Genomic DNA, 26,425 nt, shown 5'->3' on the forward strand with positions numbered 1-26,425 from the left:
GGTCAGTTCTAGGTTAAGGAAACAAGACAATGAACACAAACAAACAGGGAACAAGCCAGGCAACAAACAAAATCCCACAATCTCGGTTTCTAAGGGCTAATTAAGGATGACCAGGATTATCTGAGCCTGCTTCCCTGTCCTAGCCCAAAGTCAAGTTATTTCCTGAAGCTTTTTTTTTTTTTTTTTTTTTTTTTGTTCTAACCTAAAATCAGATTCCTCTCTGAGCTTACTTCCTTGTCCTGGCCCATTGTCAAATCATCCTTGCCAGGCGACCCCAAAAGCTCTCCAAAGTCTTGCATCATTAATGTCTTAACTAGACAAATCCTACCATTAGGCTGATAGTTATTAGATCCCAATATAAACAGGTACCCATTTGACTTAAGATACAATCCGAGAGGGGCAGATGTGATAATTATGTTATTTTTTAATTACTGTGTCTAAGAGAACCAGGAAAAAAAAATGCCTCCCCTTGCTCTGGGAGAGATACTGCCCAAAATGCTAGAGGCTAGTGTCTTTGTTTTTGCTCCCCTATACTGGTTTGTTTGGCCCATCTGCACCAGATGTGCTGGATGGTGGGAGGAACATGGGCAGGAATTATGGCAGGATGCATGCCTGTCATATTTGGATGTAGCCCTAATTAAACTCACTGGAACACACACCAGACCGAGACTAGTTGGGACGAGAGGTGATCAGTGGGTGTAAGAGAGAAAAGAGGGGGTGTTGGAAGTAAATTTGATCAAAATATATACATGAATAAAGTGTTCTAACGAAACCTGTCTGGTGCTGTGTAGAGGCTCAGGACTGTGTTTTGCTTTCTCTGTCTGCAGATGGGATGGATCCCTAAGTGGGGCGATCCCTGGTTGGCCTTTCCTTCAGTCCCTGCTCCATTTGCTGTCCCTGTGTTTCCTTTAGACAGGAACAATTCTGAGTTAAAAATTTTGAGATGGGTGGGTGGCCCAACCCTCCTCTGGGGGCCATGCCTATCTACTGGAGGTGGTATTTCAGTTAATGTCATCCCTGTTGGGTGCTGGGAACCTCTCCCCTCCCTGGTGTCTAGGACTTTCTAGTGGTGGCTCCCAGTCGCCCTCGCTCCCTGCGCTACATATTTCTATTCATTTTCCTGAGACGCTCACAAGGACACATCTTAGCTTTGCTAAGAAAAGGTTCAAAACAGGAGCAAACTCTCCGGAACTGTATGTCAAAGCACTACCTATAAACAGACACCCTGCTCTTTGCTCTCATACAGTAAATGCCAGAACAAGAGCTGGCTAGTCCCGACCCTTGCCTAGAGGGCAGTATCACAAGGGCGGGTCTCTGTCGCTCTGTTGGTTGGTTGGCCGCTGTCCAGGCCAATCGCTGATTGGTCAGCAGCGAGTCAGGCTTTAAGCTTTTAGGTCCAAACTCCAGCCTGGCTGGAGGCGCCTCCCGAGAGTCATGGCTGAGTTTCTTGTTAGCTTGCCCGCCCGGGCAGCTGTGTTCCTTCTCCTTTTCGCTACAGTCTCCGGATCCACGGGCCCTGGGAGCAAGGGAAATCGGGGGGCGTCGCGGATCCCTTTCCAGTTCAGCGAGCAGGAGCGCGTCGCTATTAAAGAGGCGCTGAAAGGTGAACCTCCGCCCCCTTGGGCTCAGATGTGGGTCCCTCAGTCCTCAGTCAACCCGACTGCCTCCCTCTGCAGAGGGACCGCTCGGGCTGAAGTTCTACCCGTCACAATTCGGGCAGTCCCAGCCAGTGTTTCCCCATGCGTACCCTGGTCTAGCACGCCACTCGCGTCGGTGTCCCCTTGCCTAGACTGGAGGCTCCAGCGTCTCTTCTCTGTTGGCACCCACCCTACCCCTGCCTGTCTCCAACAACTCTTAAATCTTTTTAACCTTTTAAATCTCTGCGGTGCCTTAAAACTAAACTGGTTAGCCTCGTTACATGATCTTCCCCAGGGCTCCGGCAAAGGACTAAGCTCTGGATAACATTTTTGAGTCAGTAGGACTCGGTGGTTCTGAAGAAAACGAATTATTCCTGGGGTGTAATATGTAACTAGTTCTCCCCTAAAATGAGGACTTAAGGCAACTAACTCATTGGCTTTTCAAGAGAAGAGAGCATTTGTGTAGGCTCGTGGGATGCCTTGTGACCACTGGGCTCACCTTCTCTTTTCTGTTTATTAAGTAATGGATTTAAAAAAAAAAAAAAAAAAACCTGTCTTCGAAAACATACGCAGGCAGACACAGGAATCAAATGCTAATCCACAGTGGAAGATAGATTGTGCGTATAATGGAGTGAGACTCCTGGTAATAGTTTTCCCAAAGCATCTCCCCAGTATCCCTCTGCAAGCTTGGGTTGCCATCATCTGTCTATCATCTCCTTCTTTCTCCTCCTTCCCTCCCTCCTTTATTCCTCCTTCTCTTGTGGATTTGGTTTTGTCTTCTATTTGGGACAGTTTCCTGCCCCTCCAAGGTGCTGGGATTACAGCTGTGCACATTCAGCTATGGGTTCAGACTTTTATCAGAAACACACAACCTCGATCAACCTTAATCCTCCATCTCTGACTGCTGAATCCCAACAGGTGCCATCCAGATCCCCACAGTGTCTTTCAACCACGAGGAATCCAACACCACAGCCCTTGCTGAGTTTGGAGAATATATCCGAAAAGGTCAGCCACAAACTACGGGCTAAGGGTGGCAGACATAAACTGGTGACCTTGTCCTCGACAGGCAATAAGGAAATCTATTTTGTCATTAATTGAAGACAGTCATCTTCTTTGGGGTGTAGAAAAGGGTGAGTCCAGGCATTACAGAGTGGAGGGGAAAGTGAGAATTCATAGATTACCTTTTAACTAAGAACTGGGAACTAGCTATGGGTTTGGGTTTTGACTCGCCAACCTCTTCTGTTAATTTGTATCCATTAATAAAGTCTATCCTTAATAGGTAACACAAGGGATTCTCTCTCTTGTACAAATGTCTAGCACTCTGCCCCAGCACTTCCACCCCTACTACCCTACACATTCATACAACAGCAGGCACTCCACCTAGTAGGCTCCCTTTACAGTAAATATTAACACATTCCTAAGGCCTGCCAGTAACGTGAATGATCTGCCCTGAGAGCCTCCATACCTACATACAGAAGTACAGCTGGGTGGTGCAGTTTTTATCTCCACAAAAACACAGAGTAGAAATGCTCTTATCTTTCTTCATGACAGCATTATTTATAATAGCCTAAAATGGAAACCACCCACATATTCATCACTACACAAATGACCAATTAAAGCATACATAGTTCGTTTTCAGGTGCTGGAAAGATGGTGGCTCGGTGGTTAAGAGCACTGGCTGCTCTTCCAGAGAGCCTGGGTTCGATTCCCAGCATCCACGTGGTACCTTCAGTTTCAACACCCACTTCTCTCCATGAGCACTAGGCACACTAAATGAATAAATAAATCTTTAAAAATTATATCAAACACAACTGTCCATATCCATGGATTATATATGTGTGGATTCAATCAACCTTTGATTGAAAATATTAAAAAGAAGCTAGGCATGGTGGCTCATACCTTTAAGCCCAGAACTTGGAAGGCTGAGAGGCAGGAGGATCATAGGTTCTAGACTTCATGGTTAGAGCCTGTCACAAAACATAAACTTGCTGTGCTAAATAGTTTAATGTCAACTTGACACTGCCTGAAGTCACAAAGAGAACTTCCATCAAGAAAATACTCCATTAGATTAGACTGTAGAGAAGCCTGTGGAGGCATTTTTCTTAGTGATTGATGGATGAGAGCCAGTCCACTGTGGGTAGAGCCATCCCTGGGCTAGTAGTCCTGGATTCTATGAGAAAGAGGGCTGAGCAAGCCTTGTTAAGCAAGCCAGTAAGCAGCACTCTTCCAAGGCCTCTGCTTCCAGGTTTTGTCCCTGTTGGAGATTCTGTTCTCACTTCCTTCAGTAGTAAACAGTGGTAAAAGAAATGTAAGCCAATGAAATCCTTTCTGCCTCCTGTTGCTTTGCTCACAGTGTTTCATCACAGCAATAGTAACCCTAAAACACTTGCATATGTCTTTGCCTCTGTCTGCCCCACCCCCATCTGTTTTGTTTTGGAGACAGGGTGTTATTGTGTGGCCCCAACTAGCCTTCAACTAAGGTCCTCCCTCCCTCGGCCTTCTGAGTCCTGGGACTGCAGGCGCTTGCCCAAGAAATTGTCTTAAAAGAAAAAGATCTTAGAATTTTGAACATAGAAGCCATGTTTACCTCTAAGTAATTTGGATATTAGAAACTATTACATTCATATTTTAATACAACCCTCATCTGTAAAGCTGTTAATGTGTAATAGTGTGATAGGCTAGAATGAGTTAGATCTTGAGCTATTACCCATAGTGTGTGTAGAATCACAGTGGTTGTGGGTCACCATGTGGATGCTGGGAACTGAATCTGGGTCCTCTGCAAGAAAAGCTAATACTCTTAACCTCTGCGCCCTCTCTCCAGCACTAATATTTAATGGTACAGTTGTAAATAGCATATTAAAATAGGAAAGGTTTGATCCTGGAGGGATCTATCTATGTGTGTATATAGTATATTACATATATATATATAATATACATATATATTAAAATGTATGTGCATATATGGAAGAGGAGTTTTAGAAACCAAATAGATCAAAATTTAGACCTCTAACGGCACTCATATTTAAAAAAAAAATACAGAAAGAAAGAAAAAAGGAAACCTGGGAACAGGAAATGGTAGGGAAACAGAAGGAAACTACCCTGTGGCCCTGGCTTGCTTACTGCTTCTTATCCCTCCTCAAGTCTTTCCTACAGTGTTCCGCAGCAGCCTTGTCCAACATGAAGTCGTGGGGAAGTATAGCCACCTGTTCACTGTCCGAGGCTCAGACCCCAGTCTGCAGCCCTACATGCTGATGGCTCACTTTGATGTGGTTCCTGCCTCTGAAGAAGGATGGGACGTGCCCCCGTTCTCAGGCCAGGAGTGCAATGGTTTCATTCATGGCCGGGGTGCGCTGGACAACAAAAACTCAGTGATGGTCTGGAATGTTATGTTTTCTATCTGACTTAGGGCCCAGGGTTGGATCGGGATGGAAGAATTTGGGTGGTTTGGGGGGAGGAAGGAGGTTATATTGAAAGAACTGGTGGTAGAGGGCCTGGATAGTAGTTATCTTTTTTTTTTTTTAACTCCATTTTTCTGAACCTTGATTTCTCAACCATGTAGGAATTGGGGGCAGATGATTCCCTCCCTGCACAGAACCTTTCAGCAGACCTTGACAAATTCATGCTTTTTTGGGTGGTTAGGGGTTTCTACAGAGCTCTGGATCGCCTGAATTTTTTTTCTCTTGAAAGCCAGTGTATCAAATTTTAGTTCCACCATCCCTGAGGAATGCCTCCAACACCCAACTTAGTTAGCGAGCTTTCCTCTTCTTCTGAACCCTAGGCAATCCTTCAGGCTTTGGAGTACCTGTTGATCAGAAACTACAGCCCCAAAAGATCTTTCTTCATTGCTTTGGGCCATGATGAGGAGGTAAGCCACCTTATTCAGTACCTGTCTCGGGGGTCCCTTCTGGAGGTGGGATGCTTCACCCTCATCCAGGATGCCCATCGCTGCTGGGGTTCCATGAAGTACTATAGCCGTTTGCCAGTTTCTCTGTGTGTCTGTGTGACAGAGTCAAACTCCTGCTAATATCGAAGGCAAACAGATAGTATGGCAATTCTGCCAAAAAAAAAAAAAAAAAAAGAAAGAAAAGAAAACCCTAAGTACAAAAGAAAGAGAATCGGGGGTTTCCCTTGCGGTGAAGCCACCTGAACGATGGCTTCTCTGCCTAGGTCCCAGTTTCATTTATGAAATTAGTAGGGCCCAGATGGCCTCTGACCCTGGACAATTCTGGGAGAGAATCATCTCAGGCTCTGCCCCACAGAATAAGACTAGGAAGGAAGGTTCTGGAGTGACAAGTGAATTTGCATTTGCTGTCTGTTTCTGGCTGAAAAAGACTGGTTTGGGTCTTCTGTCTACAGGTGTCTGGGACCAAGGGGGCTCAGCAGATCTCAGCACTCTTACAAGCAAGGGGTGTCCAGCTAGCCTTCCTTGTGGATGAAGGGAGCTTTATCTTGGAAGACTTCATTCCAAACCTCAAGAAGCCGGTTGCCATGTAAGTGGAGCACTCCTACCTTCCACACTTTTGAAGAGTTATCACTCCATCTGAGGTGAATGTGGCCTGCCATCTGTAACGCTCACCTCTGATCCTCTCCCACAGGATTTCAGTCACTGAGAAGGGTGCCCTTGACCTCATGCTGAAAGTGAACATGACCCCAGGCCACTCTTCAGCTCCCCCAAAGGAGACAAGCATTGGCATCCTTTCTGCCGCTGTCAGCCGGTAAGCAGCTGCTGGCTCCGCTCCCGGGATGGCCTTGGATGGAAGACTGGGCGCTTACCCACTCTGAGACTGACGAGCCAGCTTCTGCTTCCTGCTGTGAATCTGGCCTGGGGAGAAGAGGTGCAGGCTACAGAAGGGACAAAGCCACCCATATCCAGAACAGTCTTGGGATCTAAAGATCTATCAGTATAACCTAGAGGGCATGCAGGAGACAAAAGACAAAAGCCAAGCCCAAGCCTTAGTCTGGTAATCTAGAGCCTAGCCAAGCAGTAAAGCTGTCTAGATTCTCCTGCTGCTCTGGCAGGAGGACAAAGAGAAATAAGGGACACTGGATGTGGATGAAGAGTCAGGATTTGCAAGAGTAACACTATTCGTGTCTAGGTTCTCTTAGCAAAGTAAAAAGAAAGCATATTGACTAGTTTGTCAACTTGACAAAGCTAGAGTCACTGGAGAGGAGGAAGCATCAACTGAGAAAATGCCTCCATAAGACCTAGTTGTATCAAAACCAATTTGCCTAGCTAGTGGTCAATGTGAGAAGACCCACCCCATTTGGGGTAGTGTTACCCCTGGGCTGGTGGTCCTGGGTGTTCTAAGAAAGCCGGCTGAGCAAGCCATAAGGAACAAGCCAGTAAGCAGCATTCCTCCACGGTCACTGCATCAGCTCCTGCCTCCAGGTTCCTGCCCTGTTTGAGTTCCTGTCCTGACTTCCTTATGTGATGGACAGTGATGTGGAAGTGTGTAAGTCAAATTAACCCTTTCCTCCCCATGTTGCTTTTGGCCAGGGTGTCTCCTCACAGCAGTAGTTAACCCTAACCAGAACAGAGAGCTGTGTTCATCAGATAGTGAATGAACTGTTTATCACGGCTGTGTGTCAGGCAGTACAGGAAAAAAGTGAGATGGCCTCTGTCCGAAGGAAGGCCCAGTTCGTACAGTCAACCCACAGTCCTAGCACAGTTAGGTAAGTGCCATGAGACCAGACACAGCACAGAGAAGCAGAGCAAAGGCAGGACATGTGCCTGACTCACACCTGTGACCAAGGATTAGACCTCTGCTTTCTCAGCTCGGTTGGCAGAGGTGGTAGGCAGGCTCATGACTACATAGGGTTGTTGAAACGTTTACCCTCTCCCTTATCTTCAGGATGCTGGTCTTTGTCTGGGAAAGGCCTGATCCTGAGAACTCTGCTTCTCTTCCAGACTGGAGCAGGCACCGATGCCGAACGTGTTTGGAAACGGGCCACTGAAGGAGACATTAAGGCTACTGGCAAATGAGGTGTGGGAGAACACTGCATGCTCCTGGCCAGCTGTGGAGGAAGAGCAGAAAGGGAGTGAAGAGGGAGCTGTAGAGGCCACAGAGGGTCATTCTCTGTCCATTCTCACATGTTCCCAGCCAGAGCTGAGCCAAGAAGGGGCTTCTTGTCTGAAGCTGATGGGACATATCTGAGGCCCTACAGACTAGATACCCAGTCCCCTTGAGAGCTGACTCCCACTCATCCTCGGGGATGCTGAACAGTTTTTCCAAACAGTCAGATATGCCCACCCAGGTGGGAAACTGCCTCACTCTGGCTTCATGCAGACTGAGCCAGCTGACCTCAGTGGGGACTTGAGCTCTGAGGACCTCAGGGTAGGCCCCAAGTAGAGAGACTCAGGCTTTGACAACAGCATCCCAGCTCTGCTGACCCCCTGCCTCCTGCTAACCTTCTTTCTTCCCTTCCAGTTTTCCTTCCCTACCAATGTAGTCTTGAGGAACCTGTGGCTATTTGGTCCCATTGTAAGCAGGTAACAGATTAAGTTTACTCCTCTAAATCTCTCACCTCAAATACCTGCTCCCAAGCCCCATTTCTTGACTTTCACGGCCTGACCAGTCATCCCTCGGCCACAGATACTTTGCGTTATTAATGTATAGCTCACGTCTCTCTCAGGGTTGAAGATCTCTAAGGTTTAGGAAAGAGAATGAAATCCCAAGCTTTCCTTTCCTTCCATTTTACAGTTCTTCCTGATGTCTAACCATGGCCTTTTTGGTTCAGGCTCATGGAGAGGAATCCCATAACAAATGCCCTGGTGAGAACTACGACAGCCCTCACCATATTCAATGCAGGAATCAAGGTAAGAGGATCCAGTTCCTCCAGCCACACCTGCACCTCCATCCCTTAACTTTATCTGAGACCTTTCCCTTCCTGAGGTGGCCACAGTATGAATAACAGGAAGGGCCAGCATTGTCCCTTGCCACTCTTCCTTGCCATCAGTTAGATAAGTCTCAAGAGCAAAGGTTCCACAAAGGCCCCCAGGCCACTGAGCATGCTGGTCACACCAATCCAAGTACATGTAGAGGTGGCTGGGGCAGTTGTGTGTCCTAACCTGAACATAACTCCATTTGCTTTCCATTTCCATAGTACTTCGTCTTATACACAATACTTCCAACCCTTCTTTACCATTAAAGGTCTTTTTGTTTGTTTGTTTGTTTGTTTTTAAGATTATTTCATGTATGTGAGTACACTGTTGCTGTTTTCAGACACACCAGAAGATGCTGTTGGGTGTCATTACAGTTGGTTGTGAGCCACCATGTGGTTGCTGGGATTTGAACTCAGGACCTCTGGAAGAGTAGTCGGTGCTCTTAACCACTGAGCCATCTCTCCAGCCCCTCTTTTATTTTTATTCACTTGGGGGTTTTTTGGCAGTGCTAGAGATCAAGCCTGTGGTCTTCTACCCAGGGAGAGCTCTACCCCTGAGTGTGATCACCAACCAAGTAGAATCTTTCCTTAAACGTCTTTGTTTATAAAGATTTATCGCCCAAATTAATTCAGTGGGTGATTAATGTATGCTCCCCTGATATAAGTTCAAAGAGATACTGGCTTGCCACTTATGAAATCTATGATATCTTTTCTCAAAATCCACCTCAGTAAGTATAATTTCTATATGCGTCTTATTTCCTATAATTAAGAATCACTAATCTGATAAGCCTTGATTCTTTACGGACAGTAAGTTGGCCCATATGCAGTTGCACTGTTTAGTAATAGGTATCTCTTGTTAATGAACCAAGCCTATCCAATGTAGCCATTGGGCTTTGAAGAGACTTAGACCCACCCATAGTTATCAGTGTCACCAGCACAAATCCATGGGCCATCATTTTCCAGAAGTACCATAGGATCCAGAAAAGCTGTACTATCCTGGAACCAAAATTTGATTTGGGTTTAAAGTTTTGTTTTGTATACAGTGTTGCACTGCGTAGCCCTTGCTGGCCTACAATTTAGTATGTAGTTCAAGTTGGCCTAAAACACACAGATACCTACCTGCCTCTGCCTCCTGAGTGCTGGGAATAGAGGCCTATGCCACCACAGCCAGTCCTAAGCTTCGTACAAGTAAATGATGCCTCCAAGTTTACTTCTGGCTTAAGAAACCTGACCCAGCCTAGATTATCTTCACCAGCTGCTGTTCCAAATAGTCAGATATTTCCAGCTCTGCACCTGTATATTAGCCCCGTACTCTTGCATTTGACCTGTGGTTTTTCTCCCCATGGGATTTGCAGGGTACTCCATTTAATTCTACTAGAACTATGCTGGTAAGCATCACCCCAACTGCCAGCTGGGAAAGCAGAGGAACGGTGAGGCAGCAGGTAGTGAAAAGCACACTGCCAGATTGTAAATAGTCCAGCATATTTCTCTACCCAGTGCTTTTGGGTTTCTTAGCAGTTCACAGAAAGATAAAGGAAATCTCTTTCAAGACATAGAAGAAATGGCCCTATAACCTGTAGCATACTATAGTAGAAACCCTTGAGACTCGGGGTCTTCCACCACAAATGAGTACTAATGTTGACAGAAATGTCCAAGGTGTCCTGAGAACACAAGAAGCCTCCCAATGGCATGGGGCAGAGTTCTCTGGGCAGTTGCAGGGAGAGCAGTCCTGCTCTGAACTGCTCTGTGATTCCTCTGGGACCATTAAGTACAGAGATCTCATCGAAAGCAGAGAGAGAGACCCTAAAAGTGAATGTAATGGTGGGTCTTTGGAGAAGCCCACGGCAGACTCCAGATTAAACCAGAGCAGCTGCTTCCGTTCCTCTTGGTGGGAGTTGGTGTTTCCTGGGAAGGGGCTGGCTCTGGAAGATATTCAAGTTAGATAACATGGTTCTCTGTCTAGGTGAATGTCATCCCCCCATCGGCTCAGGCTACAGTCAACTTCCGAATTCACCCTTCGCAGACAGTACATGAGGTATGTGCTTATGCTCCAAAGAGCAAGTCCCCCATCGAGAAGTAGGACCCTCAATAGCAACGGTTTTGTTTTGAAAAGTCCATATGTACCAACTATATAGGATGGGAGACATCTGGTTTGGGAAACAAATACACATGAATGTTAGTGATTAGTAGTATATCTTTACAGTGGCCTATGGGATTGCTGCTTGGTACCATCCTTAGGTAGACAGATGTGTGCACTCATACCACCCAGTAAAGCAGGAACTGTACTGTCCTCACTCGGCTAAGGAAAGCTGGGGTGCGGCACGACTGAATGGCTAAGCAGTGTGCCTGTGAATGTGTGTCCAATCACCCAGCTCCAGGGTTCCTTCTGCAACTCTTCTACTGCTGCTGTAATAATCAGGGGCAAGCAGACCCCCACAGGACCACTGCAAAGCCAGCTCGAAGATCACATAGTCTTTTATTATTAATAGAAATTCAAGGTGGTATTAAAGAACCATTAAGGGCTGGAGAGATGGCTCAGTGGTTAAGAGCACTGACTGCTCTTCCAGAGGTCCTGAGTTCAAATCCCAGCAACCACATGGTGGTTCACAACCATCTGTGATGGGATCTGATGCCCTCTCCTGGTGTGTCTGAAGACAGCTAGAATATACTCATATAATCTTTAAAAAAAAAAAAAAAAAAAAAAAAAAAGAACCATTAAGATGTTGCTAAGAGGGGCTGGAGAGATGGCTCAGTGGTTAAGAGCACTGACTGCTCTTTTAGAGGTCCTAAGTTCAAATCCCAGCAACCACAAGGTGGCTCACAACCATCTGTAATGAGATCAGATGCCCTCTTCTAGTGTGTCTGAAGACAACTACTTATATACATATAAGAAATAAATCTTTTTTTTTAAAAAAAATGATCTTTAAGATGTTAAGGCTAAAGAGTAGGGTAAATGAGAAAGTTTGAAACCAGCCTGGGCTAGGGGCTTTGCCTCAAAAACAGAACATATGAACAACACCAAATGAGCTAAGCGGGGTGTGGGGGGGGGGGAGAGACAGAGAGGCAATAATAATTAAGGAATAAGAGGCCATAAATTTTCGAAAGAATACAGGAGGAGTTAGAGGGTGGAGAGGTACAAATCTAGTATTCATGAAATTCTCAACAACAGAACCAAGTAGACCAGTGAAAAGCAGCCAGGGCTGGGGAAATGGCTCAGGAGGAAGTGCTTGCCTTGTAAGCATGAGGACCTCAGTTTGGATTCTGCACCCACAGACAAGCCAGGCAAGCAGTGCACCTCTGTAACCCAGCACTTGGGGAGCACAGATGGGAGGATCCTTGGAGCTTGCTGGTTACCGGTCAGTCTAACTGTTAGTGAGCTCTCAGGCCAGTATGAAATGGAGCATGCATTTAACCCAAGTGCTTGGGAGACGAAGGCAGGTAAGACTCTGAGTTCAAGGCCAGCCTAGTGTATTTAGCAAGTTCCAAGCCACCTGCTTTAGTCAGTGTTATTGCTGTGAGGGGACACCACACCACAGCAATGCTTATAAAAGGAAGCATTTCATTGGTGCTGGTTTACTGTTTCAGAGGCTTAGTGTAGTATCATCATAGGAAGCATGGCAGTCTCCAGGTAGATGTGGTGCTGGAGGAGGAGCTGAGAGTCTCAATCCACAGTCACCAGGAAGAGAGAGACACTGGGCCTGCCTTGGGTTTTTGAAACCTCAAAGCCCATCCCCAGTGACATAACTTCTAATCCTTCTAAGTAGTGCCACTCCCTGATAACCAAGCATTCAACTACATGAACCTATGGGGGGCGGTCTTATTCAAACCACCACACAAGACAAGACTAAGGCAGAGAAAAGTAGAGGAAAACACCCAACATTGACCTCTGATCTGTACATTAGTGAGCGCTCTCGCACGCACATGCACGCACACACACACACACACACACACACACACACACACACACATGTACACGCACACGCAAAATGACAGTAACAACAAAAAGGAAAAAGGGGTAAGCCAACACCTGGCAGATGGATAATTCATTCTAGAATCCATAGATCAAAATCTATGGTCAAACACACCTAGATTTCTACCTGTTGGTTTTGAAGAGTTCCTCTTCCCATATAAGATGTATCTGTCCCTGTGTAGGGAGAGAGGTGTACTCCTCAGACTCGGGAGTGGGGAAGCGGCCTGCCTGGCCTTGGGGAAGGGAACTGAGCTCAGTGGGAATCCTGGCTTCAGCTGCTTTCCATCCGGTGCCAACCTTATCCTCTCCCTGGAGATTCAGAGGACCAGGAAGTCACTGGATTTCCTCAGCTGAGCTTTCCACCAATTTTTTTTTTTTTTGTTTGTTTTGGGTTTTTTTTTCCACCCCATTTTAACTCTATCCTTTTCCAAAGGCTGTTTTCCACCAATGAGAGCTTTCATCTCCCTGGTCCTGGCATTTCCCCCTTCTAACCACAGAGGTCTATCTGATGACGCCTCTGGTGTCACCTGACTCACCGTGGCCACCTGCCCCAGTGAGGGATGGAAAGTCTCCATCCTTTAGAAAGCACAGAGGACCCCATTTGTCCTGGTTGCTTCTCTCTTGTCTGGGGGCCACCATTCTGGATCCAGTGGACTCCACAATTCTCTTCTTCCACCGGCACCTACTCTTGCCCACAATCTAGAGGTAGGTGGCTAGGGCCACACACATGCTAGGTGAGGGCCCACTCCTTATATCCCCAGCGTCTCAACGCTTTTTCCTACTTTGTCATTTTGAAACAGGGCCTTGCTAAATTTGCCTAAGCTGGCCTTGAATTTTTCCTCTTCCTACCTTAGTCTCTAAAGTAGACAGAATTATAGGCCTATACCCCTGGACCCTGCTCGACATTCTTCTAAGTACTTGGAATAGTGGTGAGCAAGAAAGACAAGATTCCCATTCTAATGGTCCCTGTGGTCCAGTGAGGAGACACAGCAACAAGCAAGTAATCAAATGAACAAGGTAACATAAGTGGTTAACTATGTCACCAAGTGATTGTGCAGTGGCAGAGGGGACATAAGCAGAGTTAAATGCCACAGCAGTGGCATGTTAGCTTGGGCATATTGGCATGCTTCCCCCTGCCCCTGTTAATTCACTCATTTACTCACTCTGCACCCTGATCAAGTCAAGGTCTCACTGGCCTGGAACTCACAGGTCCTCCAGCTTCTGCTGGAATTAAAGGTGTGCTCACGCACACCCAGTCAGGATCCGCCTTTATCCCTGTCCTCAGGAGGCTAATACAAGATGGCAAATGAGAGGTCACTCTATAACTGTCTGTTTGTAACAGACACAGCCCCTCCAGCAATTTACTAGAGGCACAATAATGGGACTAGAAGGAGGGACTATCACAGGGAGAGAGATCTCCAAGGTTGCCCTTTGAGTTATCCGTCTACAGTCCTTCTAGCACATTCCCACAGTCTGCAGTGTCCCCTTTTACATGTACAGTTATGTTCCTGTCTCACAAGTGCTATGTCTGTTGGCAGCAAGAACATTGGCTGTTTAGAATTTGGTCAGGTCTTTACAGCTGGAAGTCCAGCTTCCCTCCAGCTGCCTAGGCTGCTTACCAGAACACCCGCGACAAGCAGTCACCAATATACACCACTCCATTGTTTAGCAACCCGATTATGGCTACCTTCTCTACGATGAATTTGAGGAATGGCTTCCTGTAACACCTAACCCCATCCCCTCCTCTCATTCTGTGCATACCGGGTAGAGCGTAAACACGGAGAAGAATCTCGGCTCTGGTAAGAGTTGAGCAAGCAAAGGCATGGACAGTCCAGACCTTGCCCAAGGTCACACCGCCAAGAGTAATTATCCAAAGCACAACATTTTTGTCATGCCCTGCCCCCTCCATCCTCTTCCACTCTAGGAATATCTCTTGCCCCTTCTCTACGAGTTCCGAATCTTCTCTTCAGATTCATCACCAGACTGTGCACCTAAGATAAATGCTTTCTTGATTCTTGCTTCCTGTTCTGGTTGTGCTGAGGAGGCCATAGTGTATCTGACAGATACCAAGCCTTACTCCTAATTGCACACAACGGGCAAAGTGCTTAGTGACACAACACCTGTTATATATTATTTTTGTTAGTTCTTGTTTTATTTTTTTAACTTAAGTATCCTACATTTATTACTTTTTTTACTTGCTCAATATTATAGATAAGGGAATGGGGCCGACACAGCCCCTGCCTTTGAATCTTACTAAAGGGAACCAATCTCTGTATCTTCTTCGGTTTCTAGATGTAGAAACCTCTGGAGAAACCTGAAGCAAGAAAAGCAGGCACAGCCCCTAGCTACTACATAAGGGATCTCTTAAGGACCCTTTTCCTGGATTAAAAATGTGTGAAGAATATGTATGGGGTGGAGGTGTATTTTTTTTTTTAAGGTACCTAGACTTGAACCTAGACAAGCATTCTGCCATTCAGCCATACCCATGGTGAATCCGGTATTGGGAGCATTTGGGGACACTAGTAAAATTGTTCTGAGTGAAAATAAGTTCCTCTAACCCAACCTTCCACTCCCCAAAGGGCATTTGCTTTGATTCCAATGGGGTTCTGAGCTAGATGTGGGGCCTTTCACCGCTCTCTCCACATGCAGCCTCTACTGCACTTCTAGGGGCCATTGGCCTTAGATGAGTTCTCCAAATAATGCCCCTATCCGGGTGATCTCCAGCTGTTAGGCTTCAAACCAACCACTGATCACATGGCAGATAGTGAGCTTTTTGTTGTGTCCGACTGGACTGGGGACCACTGTAAGCTTCCTGGTCCATCTTCTCATGTGACCTGAGCCTCGGGGACTGGTCTGTACTCTCCTGAGACCAGGGATTTCATTGGATTCCCCCTAATTACCTCAAGCTCAATTTTCTGGGAGTTTCCTCTTGGTCCCTCTCAAGAAAAAGAGGCAAAAGGGAAAAAAACTTCAACTCCATCTCTACACTGATTGTGGGTATATGCCAAGCTCAGCGTTCCGGCTCCATGTATTTGATTATAAATAGGCTGCAGCTCAAGAAAGTGGGGAAGACTATGTGGTGTGGCTCCGTGGTGACCCCTTGAAATGGCTGAGATTCTTATCCTGCCGTCTTTTTACCTAAAGGCTATGGCTCACAACCCGGGGCGGGGGAGGGGGTGGAACAATTCCCAGATTATCCAATTTCCCATCTGACTCATAGCTAGCTGTAAAACAATCCCTCAAACACTTAGCTGGATCTGTAATGCTTTCTAGGAAGTGCCAGGTTTTCCATCACCCACAGGCAGTAAAGATTAGGGTCCTACTGCAAAAAAAAAAACAAAAAACAAAAAACAGCCAGCTTTTTCTCTAAACTCCAGAGCCCTACCATGCTGAAACAAAAGATCTGAATTTGGTGCTTAGATGGCAGATCAGTGAGAACACTAACCCTCTTTGTTCCTACACCAAAGGTCCTAGAACTTGTCAAGAAGATTGTAGCTGATGACCGAGTCCAGTTGCATGTGTTGAGATCCTTTGAACCACTGCCTGTCAGCCCCTCTGATGACCGGGCCATGGGCTACCAGCTGCTCCAACAGACCATACGATCTGTCTTCCCAGAAGTCAATATTATTGTCCCGGGTAATGGCTTACTTCATCAGCTGTGGCTGGTGGTTGTTGGTAGCTAGGACTGCTTCCTATCTGATGCCCCTTCCCCTACCCCCAACACAGCCATTCATCCTGGAAACAGCTGGCTGCTTCTGTCCCTAGAACTGTATTTTCCCCTTGGAGTGGAAGCCAGAACGCAAACAGGAAATAAGTAAAAACAATAAATTAGGTCAGTTGGATGTGGGTACTTGCTTAACCTAGGCCAGCAATAATCTATGCTTCTCTGACATTGAGCAGGGGCTGGCTTAGCATATATCTCTCCTGGAGGAGTTACCTCACACCTTCCTAGAATAACAAACAGCTCAGTCCCAGGACTCAGAATGTCAGCCTATGACATTCCTGTCAACCCTATTCCACTTCAGTCTGATTCCTGTGGGTCCCTGTGCACTTTCCCCATCTTCTAGCATACTGTCCAAATCTGGCAGTGGTTTTCCTAGGGAACTTCATAAAATTTAGAACACCTACTGTGAGATTCAGAGTCCAGCGATGTCCACAGAAAGCCACAAGTAAACCTATGTAGACGGAATTGGACACAGGATTTCACATTAGCTCATGTCCACAAATCAGGACCAGAGATTTGGAAGTCAGTCATCACCGTGCCAAAAATCCTCCGGGAGTATCTTTAATGAAGGCAGATTCTAGTTGGACCCTGGATCTCACAGTCTGCATCCTCCTGTCTCAGCCTCAAAGGCTCCCTTCTCCCCTCCCACATCACTGGCCATAAGCCCATTAGCAGGATCAGGCTGCAGTAGGAATAGAGAAAATCAACCGGAAGAAATCCACAAAGCACAGAATCAGAGTCAGGTACCCATTTGAAATCAGAAGAGGGAAATAGAACAAATCTTGAGTCATCTCACCACAGTTTTGATGATTCTGGGAATGCCTTTTCCCAAAGGTCAGGTCTATCCAAGGCAAACCCTAGCCCAACTGACTTTGGGATAGTAGGAGACTATGGGGAGTTCCCTATGATTTTCCCACACAAGCTTTGTCTTCAGGACAGAGTCATCTCAGAAGATGAGACCAGATCCATGAGGCAGGATTGTGTTTTATCTTAATAAAAGTTCCCCATTCTTGTTTATTTCTTATGTCCTAAGTGACATGTAATACAGGCCAAGTCATCTCTCTAGTTTTGATTTCTCGTGCTGCAAGCAGCCTTAACTGTGGGATAAGACAAAGCACTGGCCTCCTTGGGCATCATGAAATGAGAACAACTTAACTTTGGACCCCTCAGGGCTACCTCACAGGGCTTCCAGGGGATTCTGTGTTCCTGGTTAAAGTTCAAGCTTTTGTCAAGATTTGAAAATAGGCAGCTTAGAAAATAAATATTCTAGGTGCTGAGTGATGGTGGTGCACCCCTTTAATCCCAGCACTCAGGAAGCAGAGGCAGGAGGATCTCTAAACTCAAGGCCAGCTTGGTTTACAGAGGGAGTTCCAGGACACAGAGAAACCCCGTTTCAAAAAAAGAAAAAAGTTCCAGGCAGATGCTCTTAAGTCTCAGGCATGACTCTCCAGTGTCCCAAGGTCCTAACTGGTGCCTAGTCAGTCACCCAGCTCCCCTTACTTTGTTGGCTGTGATCTCAAGGTCCATTTTCTCTTCCTCTTCCCTTTCTAGGTATTTGTATTGCCAATACGGACACCCGGCACTATGTCAACCTGACCAATAGCATGTACCGGTTCAACCCCATTTTCCTGTGGCCTCAGGACTTCAGTGGGTAAGTGGAACGTGGTTAAACAGCAAAGCGGAGAGGAGGAATGCCTGATCTGTCCCTTCGTTTCCATGACTTACAGAATAGAGGAAAGCCAGCTTTTGACAAATTAGAGAGATTATAGAAACCAGATTGGGCATCATTGCTCCAGGGATTGTGGCGATAACCCCACACACACTCCTCTTCTAGAAGATGGAGATCAGATGATTAGTGAGAACTTGTTGAAAATAAGATCTTTAGAAAAAGCTGGGTGTAGTGGCCTATAATCCTAGCATTTAAGAGACTGAGATACAGGGGTAGCCATTTTTTTAAAAGATTTATTTATTCTTATTTTATATATGAGTGTTTTGCTTGCATGTATGTATGTATGTATGTATGTATGTATGTATGTATTTATGTATGTATGTATGCATGCATGTATGTATGCCATTTACATGCATTGTCTTTGGAGGCCAGAAGAGGGCAACCAAGAACAGATGGTTGTGAGCCAACTAGGATTCAAACCCAGATCCTTTGGAAGAGCAGACAGTGCTCTTAACTGCTGAGCCATCTCTCAAGCCCCATAAATTGTCAAATTTAAATCCAGCCTGAGCTATGTAGCAAAACCATGTCTAGAAAGGGAGGAAGGGGATGGAGAGAGAGAGGGAGGGAGGGAGGGAGGGAGGGAGAGAGAGAGAGAGGGAGGGAGGGAGGGAGGGAAGGAGGGAGGGAAGAAGAGACCCTTAAGTGGTCTTTCTCACTTTGGGAGAATGCTCACACCTGAACCTCACTTTCTCTACCTATAAAATAAAGAAACCAGCTAACATTCCTTAATAAGCAAACACATATTGGGTTCAAATGTGGACATGTTATTTGCCTTCTCAGCAGGAATACTATGGAAATCCAAAACGTGAGCATCAATTTTAACTGTCATATGTGACTGTTTTGTGGTTTCTTCAGCAAATTTTGACCCTTGAAATTTGGGGAGATAATTTCCATTTAGCCTTCTGCAATCTGTCCCATCAGATCCAATTTCTTGTTTTAGGGTTTGTTTGTTAAAACTGAGGGTGAGCCCTCTGTTTCCTGTCATGTTTGTATTTTGTGGTTGAGCATAAGACCTGATAGCAGGGTTCCTAGGTAGAGACTTGAGAGGTATCCTGAAATGTTGCCTTTCTGCCTTCCCTTACCCCTGGTGAGCAGAACCTTAGAGAAAACTCTATCCTAAGGGGGAAAAAGAAAAGATAATTCTCCCAGAGGAGAAATGGACCTCAGAACCAAGGAGGGGATAAACCCCCATGAGTCCAGTCATTATTTTCCCCACTGTTTTTGTGATTGAGCACATGTCCTTCAGAAATAACCGCTAGGTCATACATAAGCTGACAGTGACTTTTCTCACCTTGCTCCCATGGATGGCCAAAGATTAGTCGTATCGGGGGATAGGGAGGCAGAGAGGGTGCTCTGTGACAACTCTTAACTGTCACAGCTGATGTCATCCCCTCCCCAAATCTCCTTAGAATCCACGGGATCAATGAGAAAATTTCCGTTCAGAACTACCAGAACCAGGTGAAATTCATCTTTGAGTTCATCCAGAATGCTGACGCCTATAGCAAGCCAGCTCCTCATCTGCATGAACTGTGAAACAAAGATCCAGCTGGGTGAAGGGTGCCCAGGATTAACCTACGGAAAGAAGAGCTGGTATCAATGAAAGGTTTGGTGGAAACCATCCTGGAACACAGCATTCACCTGCCTGGTTCCCTCCTCCACCCACCAGGGAATGAGGTCCAAGGAGGAAAGGGAGATGCATGGATCTAGCCTGTCATCCTCCTGACATCTGTTCTCCCTCTGAGTGGCATCTACTACTACCTAACCTGCCTGTTGGCCTGTCTCCTGCTGGTTATTAACTAGTTCACTTCCCCAGCCTGCCTTAACAAATCCAGATTTGGGGGGAAACCTCAAGCAGGTTTTAATGTAGCATAGCGTGTTGACTTGGAGTACTTGAGCTGGACTGTCTTCTAGAATTTCCTTTCTCCTGTCTTCTCTCTGACTTGGGAGCTGCCCCTTGGCCTCTCTCTTCCTGTCTCTGCTTCCTTCTTCCAATCTCCAGTTCATTTCCTATCTGGAGCGAAGATTCAAACTGAGAAGCTCTTATGATCACAGACAAACAAATGTAGTGAATGTCAGCTGCTCTCTGGCAGGTGGGTGTGAGGTGGAGACTTTTCGAGAACCCCAGAACTTCTGGTTCCAGAGGCTTGGGCTCTGGGGATTTTGTTCCCCTGCCCTGCCCTGTTCCTGCCTCCTGCTGTTGCTGCCCCACCTCAGGAAGCACTCATCTGTGGAAGTATTTCCCTGGCACAGGGTGTGGACTGAGCTCCCAAGGGAGGAACAGTCAAAATTCAGCTTCTCAGGGGCTCCCAGAACCAGCAATGCCCTGGCATTGGCATGTCCCATTTTAGAATGACCAAGGGGAAATGGAGGGCAAGGAAGGGGGTGCTTCCCTGGGCAAAAGAAGCAAACCTTCATTAGAGTATAGCAGAGCTCCTGTCTTCTCGCTGGACTTCAACCCTAAGCATATTTGAATGTGCCCAGTAGCTGCCAGGTGGGGGGCATTGGAAGGCAGCATTTCTTGGCTCAAGACCAGCATCTCAGTTTTGTGGATCACAGGGGGAGTTGAGGTCACAAAAGGAGACACAGAAATGGAGTTTGAAAGGCTCCCTCTTTCCCCCTCTCTAGACTAGGACCTTCTGTATCTCCCAGAGGTTTGATAGTTCTAGGTTTGCTTGCCCCCTCCTCGGACCCTCATTCCCAAGTCCTTACCTGCGTCCTGGGATGCAAACTGTTCCTTGAAGCTCTGACTTAATTGTTGGCATTAGAAACAGTGCGGGGGGGATTATTCAAGTTTTTTAGCTACTCCTGCTAAGATTCACATTCCTTCCCTCACTCCCTTTTTGGCCAATTCAGTACATATTCCACCTTTGTTGGAGGGCAAGCTTAAGAACAAAGGGAAACCTTCACTTCTGTGCAGAGCTATAGGAGATAGATAGCCTTATATAAGCCTTATCTCAGCCCTGTGAGCATCCCGTCCTTGCTCCTTCCCACAGAGATGGACTACACATCTAGCTGGAAACAGTTCAAACCTTCATTACCTCACTCCCAGACTTCCCAGTATTCTCTGATCCTGAATAACCTACTCCCCACTGATTGCTTATTTAATTCTCATAACTATTGTGGCATGAGTGTGTACCCCACAGTTGTTATGTTGTAAACTTAATCACAGGAGGAAGGCACTCCCAGGGAGGAAACTTAGCCAACTGTGGCTTGCCTTTGTAGGGTTATTAGGATTAGACAAGGCCATGGGTCTGAGCTCCATCCTTGACTTGTTAATGGCTTTTTAAGAAGAGAGTTTGAGCAAATAGGCACATTTAATTAAGGCACCATGAATACCTGCGTCAAAATGTCTCAGTGTTCCACTAAATTAGAGAAGGGGGCGGGGGAGAGCAGAAGACAGACAGGTTCATCCATGTATTCCCTGTGTCTTGCCATGTGAAGTCCTATGTCATCTCTTACACAAGGAGACCCCAAACCAGTGCTCCCCACATGATCTTCACACTCCAGAGTCTGTGAGCCAAAATAAACCTCCTTCCTTTATAACTCAACGCCGTTTGTGGTGTTATGTTCTTGGAAACAGAAAACAGAGGAACACAATTTGAATGTGCTACTGCTTCATTTTATAAAAATAAAGTCCCAGGTTTAAAAATTCCAAGGCTGTGCAAGACCATGCAGGTGTTAAGGACAAGATCTATCTGAATTCAAAGTCTATGCTACTGGTTCTGAAGAGAAAATAGACTCCCAAAAGCCCAAAGTGACAGGATATTAAGGGACAGATCTAAAATTAAAAGGAGGTCCCAATCCTCAAGTCCTGACTTCCCAGAAAACTGGGGTTTGGCTTATTCCTTGTGACCTGGAGAAATGGAGACAGTGAAGATTTCTCTCCATCTGGAATTAGTTCCTTGTTCTAGCTCTGTTCCCTGGGCTGACCTCTCCTTATTCACACCTCTCCCTGTGTCTGCCCTACCCCCACGCTCCAGCTCTATTTCGCTCTCTGAGAACAATCACACCTCTAATGAGCACAGAGGGACTGGAGGGAGAAGGAACAGGGAACTTGCCCCCTTGCATCTCGCTTCCTTTTCTAGCCTTTGAAAGGGTAAAGCTTTCTGGAAGCCCCAGGGGGAAGAAAGGCCCTTGAGGAGGAAAGGTTCTCACTCCTGCCCTGAGAGAACACAAAAGCTAATCCAGTGTCCTTGAAGGCACCTGGAAGGAGTGTCTCAAAGCTTTAGGTACCATGGCTAGAATTAGACTCTGTATAGGATGAACCAAAAAGTCTGAGACATTTGTCCAACCCAAACCCTACCCATCTACCAGTCTCCAAACTCACCCTGAAACAGGCCCAACAGAAGAATGTAGTTAGACTATTTGACTACTTTATGAGTTCCTTTTCCTTTCCCACCCTTCTCCAACCCAGTCCCTTCCAAGCCTGAAACACTAGGTAGGAAAGACTACTTCCTACTGATTGGGGATGTCGAGTTCCTTGGGCCAAGTTGGATCTTGTCAGGATAGCTCCAACAAGCAAACAGCAACCAGCAGCTTACAGCAGGAGTAGTCACTGAAGCACCTCTGTCAGGGCTCTAGTATTTTTATCTGCAGCTGGCAAAATCATACCCCTGCCAGGGCATGAGGCAAATCATAGTCTGCTGCTGTGGATTCGAAAGCATCCCCATATCCCACACCTAGATTGAAACAAAACTATATCCCCATAACAAAATTCTCACTACAGATGAACAGCCATACTCATATCCCCTGACCCTAACCACAAACATAGTTCAAGCTTTCTCCATAAATCTCACTTCATTCCTACCTGGGTGGGAAGGAAGACAAAAGATTTGTAAGCAAAGATTATGGGGAAGTTAAGTGAGTAAACTTGAACTACAATCCTTGACAGTGACTCTTGGTTGCTGAAATTATTTAGTATTCTTTTTATTTTGGTTTTGGTTCTTGAGACATCATCTCACATTGTAGCCCTGGCTGTCCTGGAACTCACTGTGTAGTCCAGGCTGGCCTCAAAGCCAGAGAGCCTCCTGCTTCTACCTCCTGAATCCTGGGATTAAAGGTGTACACCATCACTCCTGGCGTAGTATTCTGCTCTTCCAAAAAGAGCTGATCATTTCATCAAATGTTTTGAAAACAAATATTTTAATTGAAAAAGAACAACTTAAAGTTCTTCTGTTTGATGTCCAACACACTGTCAATAATGAAAATGGGCCATTGCAAATGTTACATATGATCTACAAATATAAAAATTTTCAGAATTGTATAAATTGTTGAATATTAAATATTTCTTGGCCATTGTGCAATATTGTAAATACTTTCTTAACACCCAAACCAGGGGTTGGAACTCAGACCTTCAAGAAAATGGACTGAAGACTCCCAGGAATCTATGAGGGTGATCCTAGCTAAGACTCCTGGCAACAGGGTGGGGGTGGGGCATGGAGACTGAACCAGCCTTCTCCTGTAACCAGGCAGGACTTCCAGTGGAGAGACTGGGACTCCAAGCCAGCCACAAAACCTTAGCCCCACAATTTGTCCTGTCTACAAGATGCACAGGGTTAAAAGATGACGCATAATTTGAGTAAAAGGTCAACCAATGACTGGCCAGCTTGAGACCTATATCATGAGAGGGAGCCAACCCTTGACACTATTAATGATATTCTGCTATATCCCGTCCTGTGGAACAGGGGGAGCCTAGAAGAACTGTAATCAGAGGCTTCACCCAGCACCTGATGGAAACTAAGAGACCCAGAGCCAAATGTAAGTGAAGCTCGGGGAATCCTGTGGAAGAGGAAGAAAATGGTTAAAGAAGCCAGAGGTGTCAAGAACACTACAAGAAAACCTACAGAATCAACTAAATGAGCCCATAGGGGCTCATAGAGACTGAACTGCCAACCAGAGAGCATGCATGGGATGGATCTAGGCCCTGCACATATGTAACAGTTGTGCAGCTGGGCCTACATGTGGAACTCCTAAAGTGAGAGCAGGGGCTGTCTCTGGCTACATTGTCTGCCTTTGGATCCCTTTCCCCTAACTGGGTTGTCTCATCTCATGAGAAGATGGGCCTAATCTTACAGCAACTTGATATGCCAGGGCTGATTGATGTCCATTAGAGGCCTCCCCTTTTCTGAGGAGAAGGGGAGGAGGGTGGATGCTTAGAAAAGGAAGGTAAGAAGGAGGGACTGGGAAGAGAGGAGGAAGGGGAAGCTACTCTCTAGATGTAAAGTAAATAAATAATTTAAAAAAAATAATAGACCCATCTATACCACTCCTGGGCATATACCCAAAAAATGTTCCAACATATAACAAGGACACATGCTCCACCATGTTCATAGCAGCCTTATAATAGCCAGAAGCTGGAAAGAACCCAGATGTCCTTCAACAGAAGAATGGATACAGTGGTACATTTACACAATGGAGTACTACTCAGCTATTAGAAACAATGACTTCATAAAATTCCTAGGCAAATGGATGGAACTAGAAGCTATTATCCTGAGTGAGGTCACCCAGTCACAAAAGAACACACATGGTATGCACTCACTGATAAGCGTATATTGTCCCAAAAAGCTCTGAATACCCAAGCAACAATTCACAGAACTTACAAAGCTCAAAAAGAAGGAAGACCAAAATGTGTATGCCTCAGTCCTTCTTAGAAGGGAGAACAAAACACTCATCGAAAAAAATGCAGGGACAAATAGAGGAGCAAGGATTGAAGAAAAGATCATTCAGAAGCCACCTTCCCCGGGGATCTACCACATATGCAGCCAACAAACCCAAGCACTATTGCTGATGCCAAGAAGTGCTACTGGCAGGAACATGATATGGATGCCTCCTCAGAAGCTCTGCCAGAGTCATACAGATACAGTTGAAGATTCTTGCAGCTAACCACCAGACTGAACATGGGGACCCCAATGAAGTTGCTAGAGAAAGTATTGCAGGAGCTGAAAGGGTTTGCAACCCCATGGGAAGAACAACATTATCAACCAACCAAACCCTCCAGAGCTCCCAGGGACTAAAATACCAACCAATGAGTACACATGGAGAGACCCATGGCTCCAGTTGCATATGTAGCAAAGGATAGTATTGTCTGGCATCAATGGAAGAGAGGCCTTTGGTCCAGTGAAGGCACATTTTCCCAATGCAGAGGAATGCCAAGGCACTGAGGTGGAGAGGATGATTGGAAGAGGGAGCACCTTCATGGAAGTAAGGGGAGGGAGATAGGAGAGGAGAGGGGGGAAGGGGATAACATTTGAAATGTAAATGCAGAAAATATCCAATAAAAAAGGATAGAAAATAGATATTCAATGTGATGCTACACGAGAAAGAGGATCATTGTCCCCTTTCTATCTGAGGAGAAGCTACAACAAGCTTTTCTTTGTCTTAGCTGAATGTTTGGACAACTCAGTTCTCCCCTGTACTCCAAAGCCATGCCTGTTATAGTTCACAACAACACAACTCACAGGCCTTTAGGACAGTCAGACATGGTTAATGTCTTCTGAAGACAGAGGGCATACTTGCTTTGGCGAGTACACACTCCAAACTTGGACACAGAGAAAGATTAGGGATACCCCTCCCCCATCCTTCCTGCAAAGATAGCATGAGAATTTGCAAGATGGTACATATTTTTAAAATTAATTTTCCTTTATCTTTATTTTATATGTATAGGTGTTAAATGTGTATGCATGTTTGTGCAACACATGTGTGTGGTCCCTGCAGAGGCCAGAGGAGGGCACTATATCCTGTAGGACTGGATTTATTCATGGTTGTGAACCACAGTATAGGTGCTGAGAATCAAACTCTAGTCCTCTGGAAGAGCAGCCATGGAGTGTTCTCTCCATTTCCCCCATATTTTCAATGTATACCTACTTCAAAACAACTGCAAGATAGGCCAAAATATTAACTATTTTAATTTATTAATTTAAATAAAAACATAGAACAAGAGAGAGAAAGGTTTCCCTGGAACTTAACTTTTAAGGACTGGACACTCGGGGTTACTAGTTGTTCCATCAACAAGGGTATCAAATGCCAAGGGACAGAGTGTTAGACACATCATGGCTATAATATATGGCTCGTTCTAAGCAAGAAGACCAGGGCAGGTGATTCTGTAGCCCAACTGTAAGTGAGAATGCCTCATGCTATATGTGTGCATCTGTTCCAGCTGAGACTTCAGAGTTGAAGGAGACAGAGAACTGAGAGGAAACGCTAAGATGAGGGAGCAGTTGGGCACCCGAGACCTTCAGAAAACTGAGCAGTGTCAGATCGGGCCTTAGACATCAGGGAGGGAAGAGAAGTTCAGCAGACTTTCTTGGGTCCAGTCTTTTGTTCCTTCTACCTAATCCTTGTGCAGGAATCACGATCTCCTACGCACTGTGATGAATGGAGGCAACCAGTGCTAATTTAACTCGCCTGTGAAGTAAGCTGTTGCAGTTTAACAAGTGGAAAACAGGCGGTGCCACGGAAAACGATATGCAAATGTGAGAGTTGTT

At 45.9% G+C, this 26,425-nt stretch overlaps 1 protein-coding gene across 1 annotated transcript; it reads left to right on the top strand.

Annotated features, from left to right (window-relative positions):
• Positions 1–1,434: 1,434 nt before the first annotated feature.
• On the top strand, positions 1,435–19,489 carry PM20D1 (peptidase M20 domain containing 1; the record flags this gene model as incomplete). Its single annotated transcript, XM_080917776.1, has 13 exons — positions 1,435–1,603; positions 2,556–2,642; positions 4,779–5,011; positions 5,416–5,502; positions 5,994–6,127; positions 6,233–6,352; positions 7,546–7,621; positions 8,066–8,127; positions 8,376–8,454; positions 10,483–10,554; positions 15,957–16,125; positions 17,765–17,864; positions 19,352–19,489. The coding sequence occupies 13 exons, from the start codon at positions 1,435–1,437 to the stop codon at positions 19,473–19,475; spliced, it is 1,512 nt and encodes a 503-aa protein (XP_080773902.1). The 3' UTR covers positions 19,476–19,489.
• Between the last annotated feature and the right edge of the window lie 6,936 nt (positions 19,490–26,425).

The sequence above is a fragment of the Micromys minutus genome, assembly GCF_963924665.1.
Source record: "Micromys minutus genome assembly, chromosome: 6".
NCBI lineage: Eukaryota > Metazoa > Chordata > Mammalia > Rodentia > Muridae > Micromys > Micromys minutus.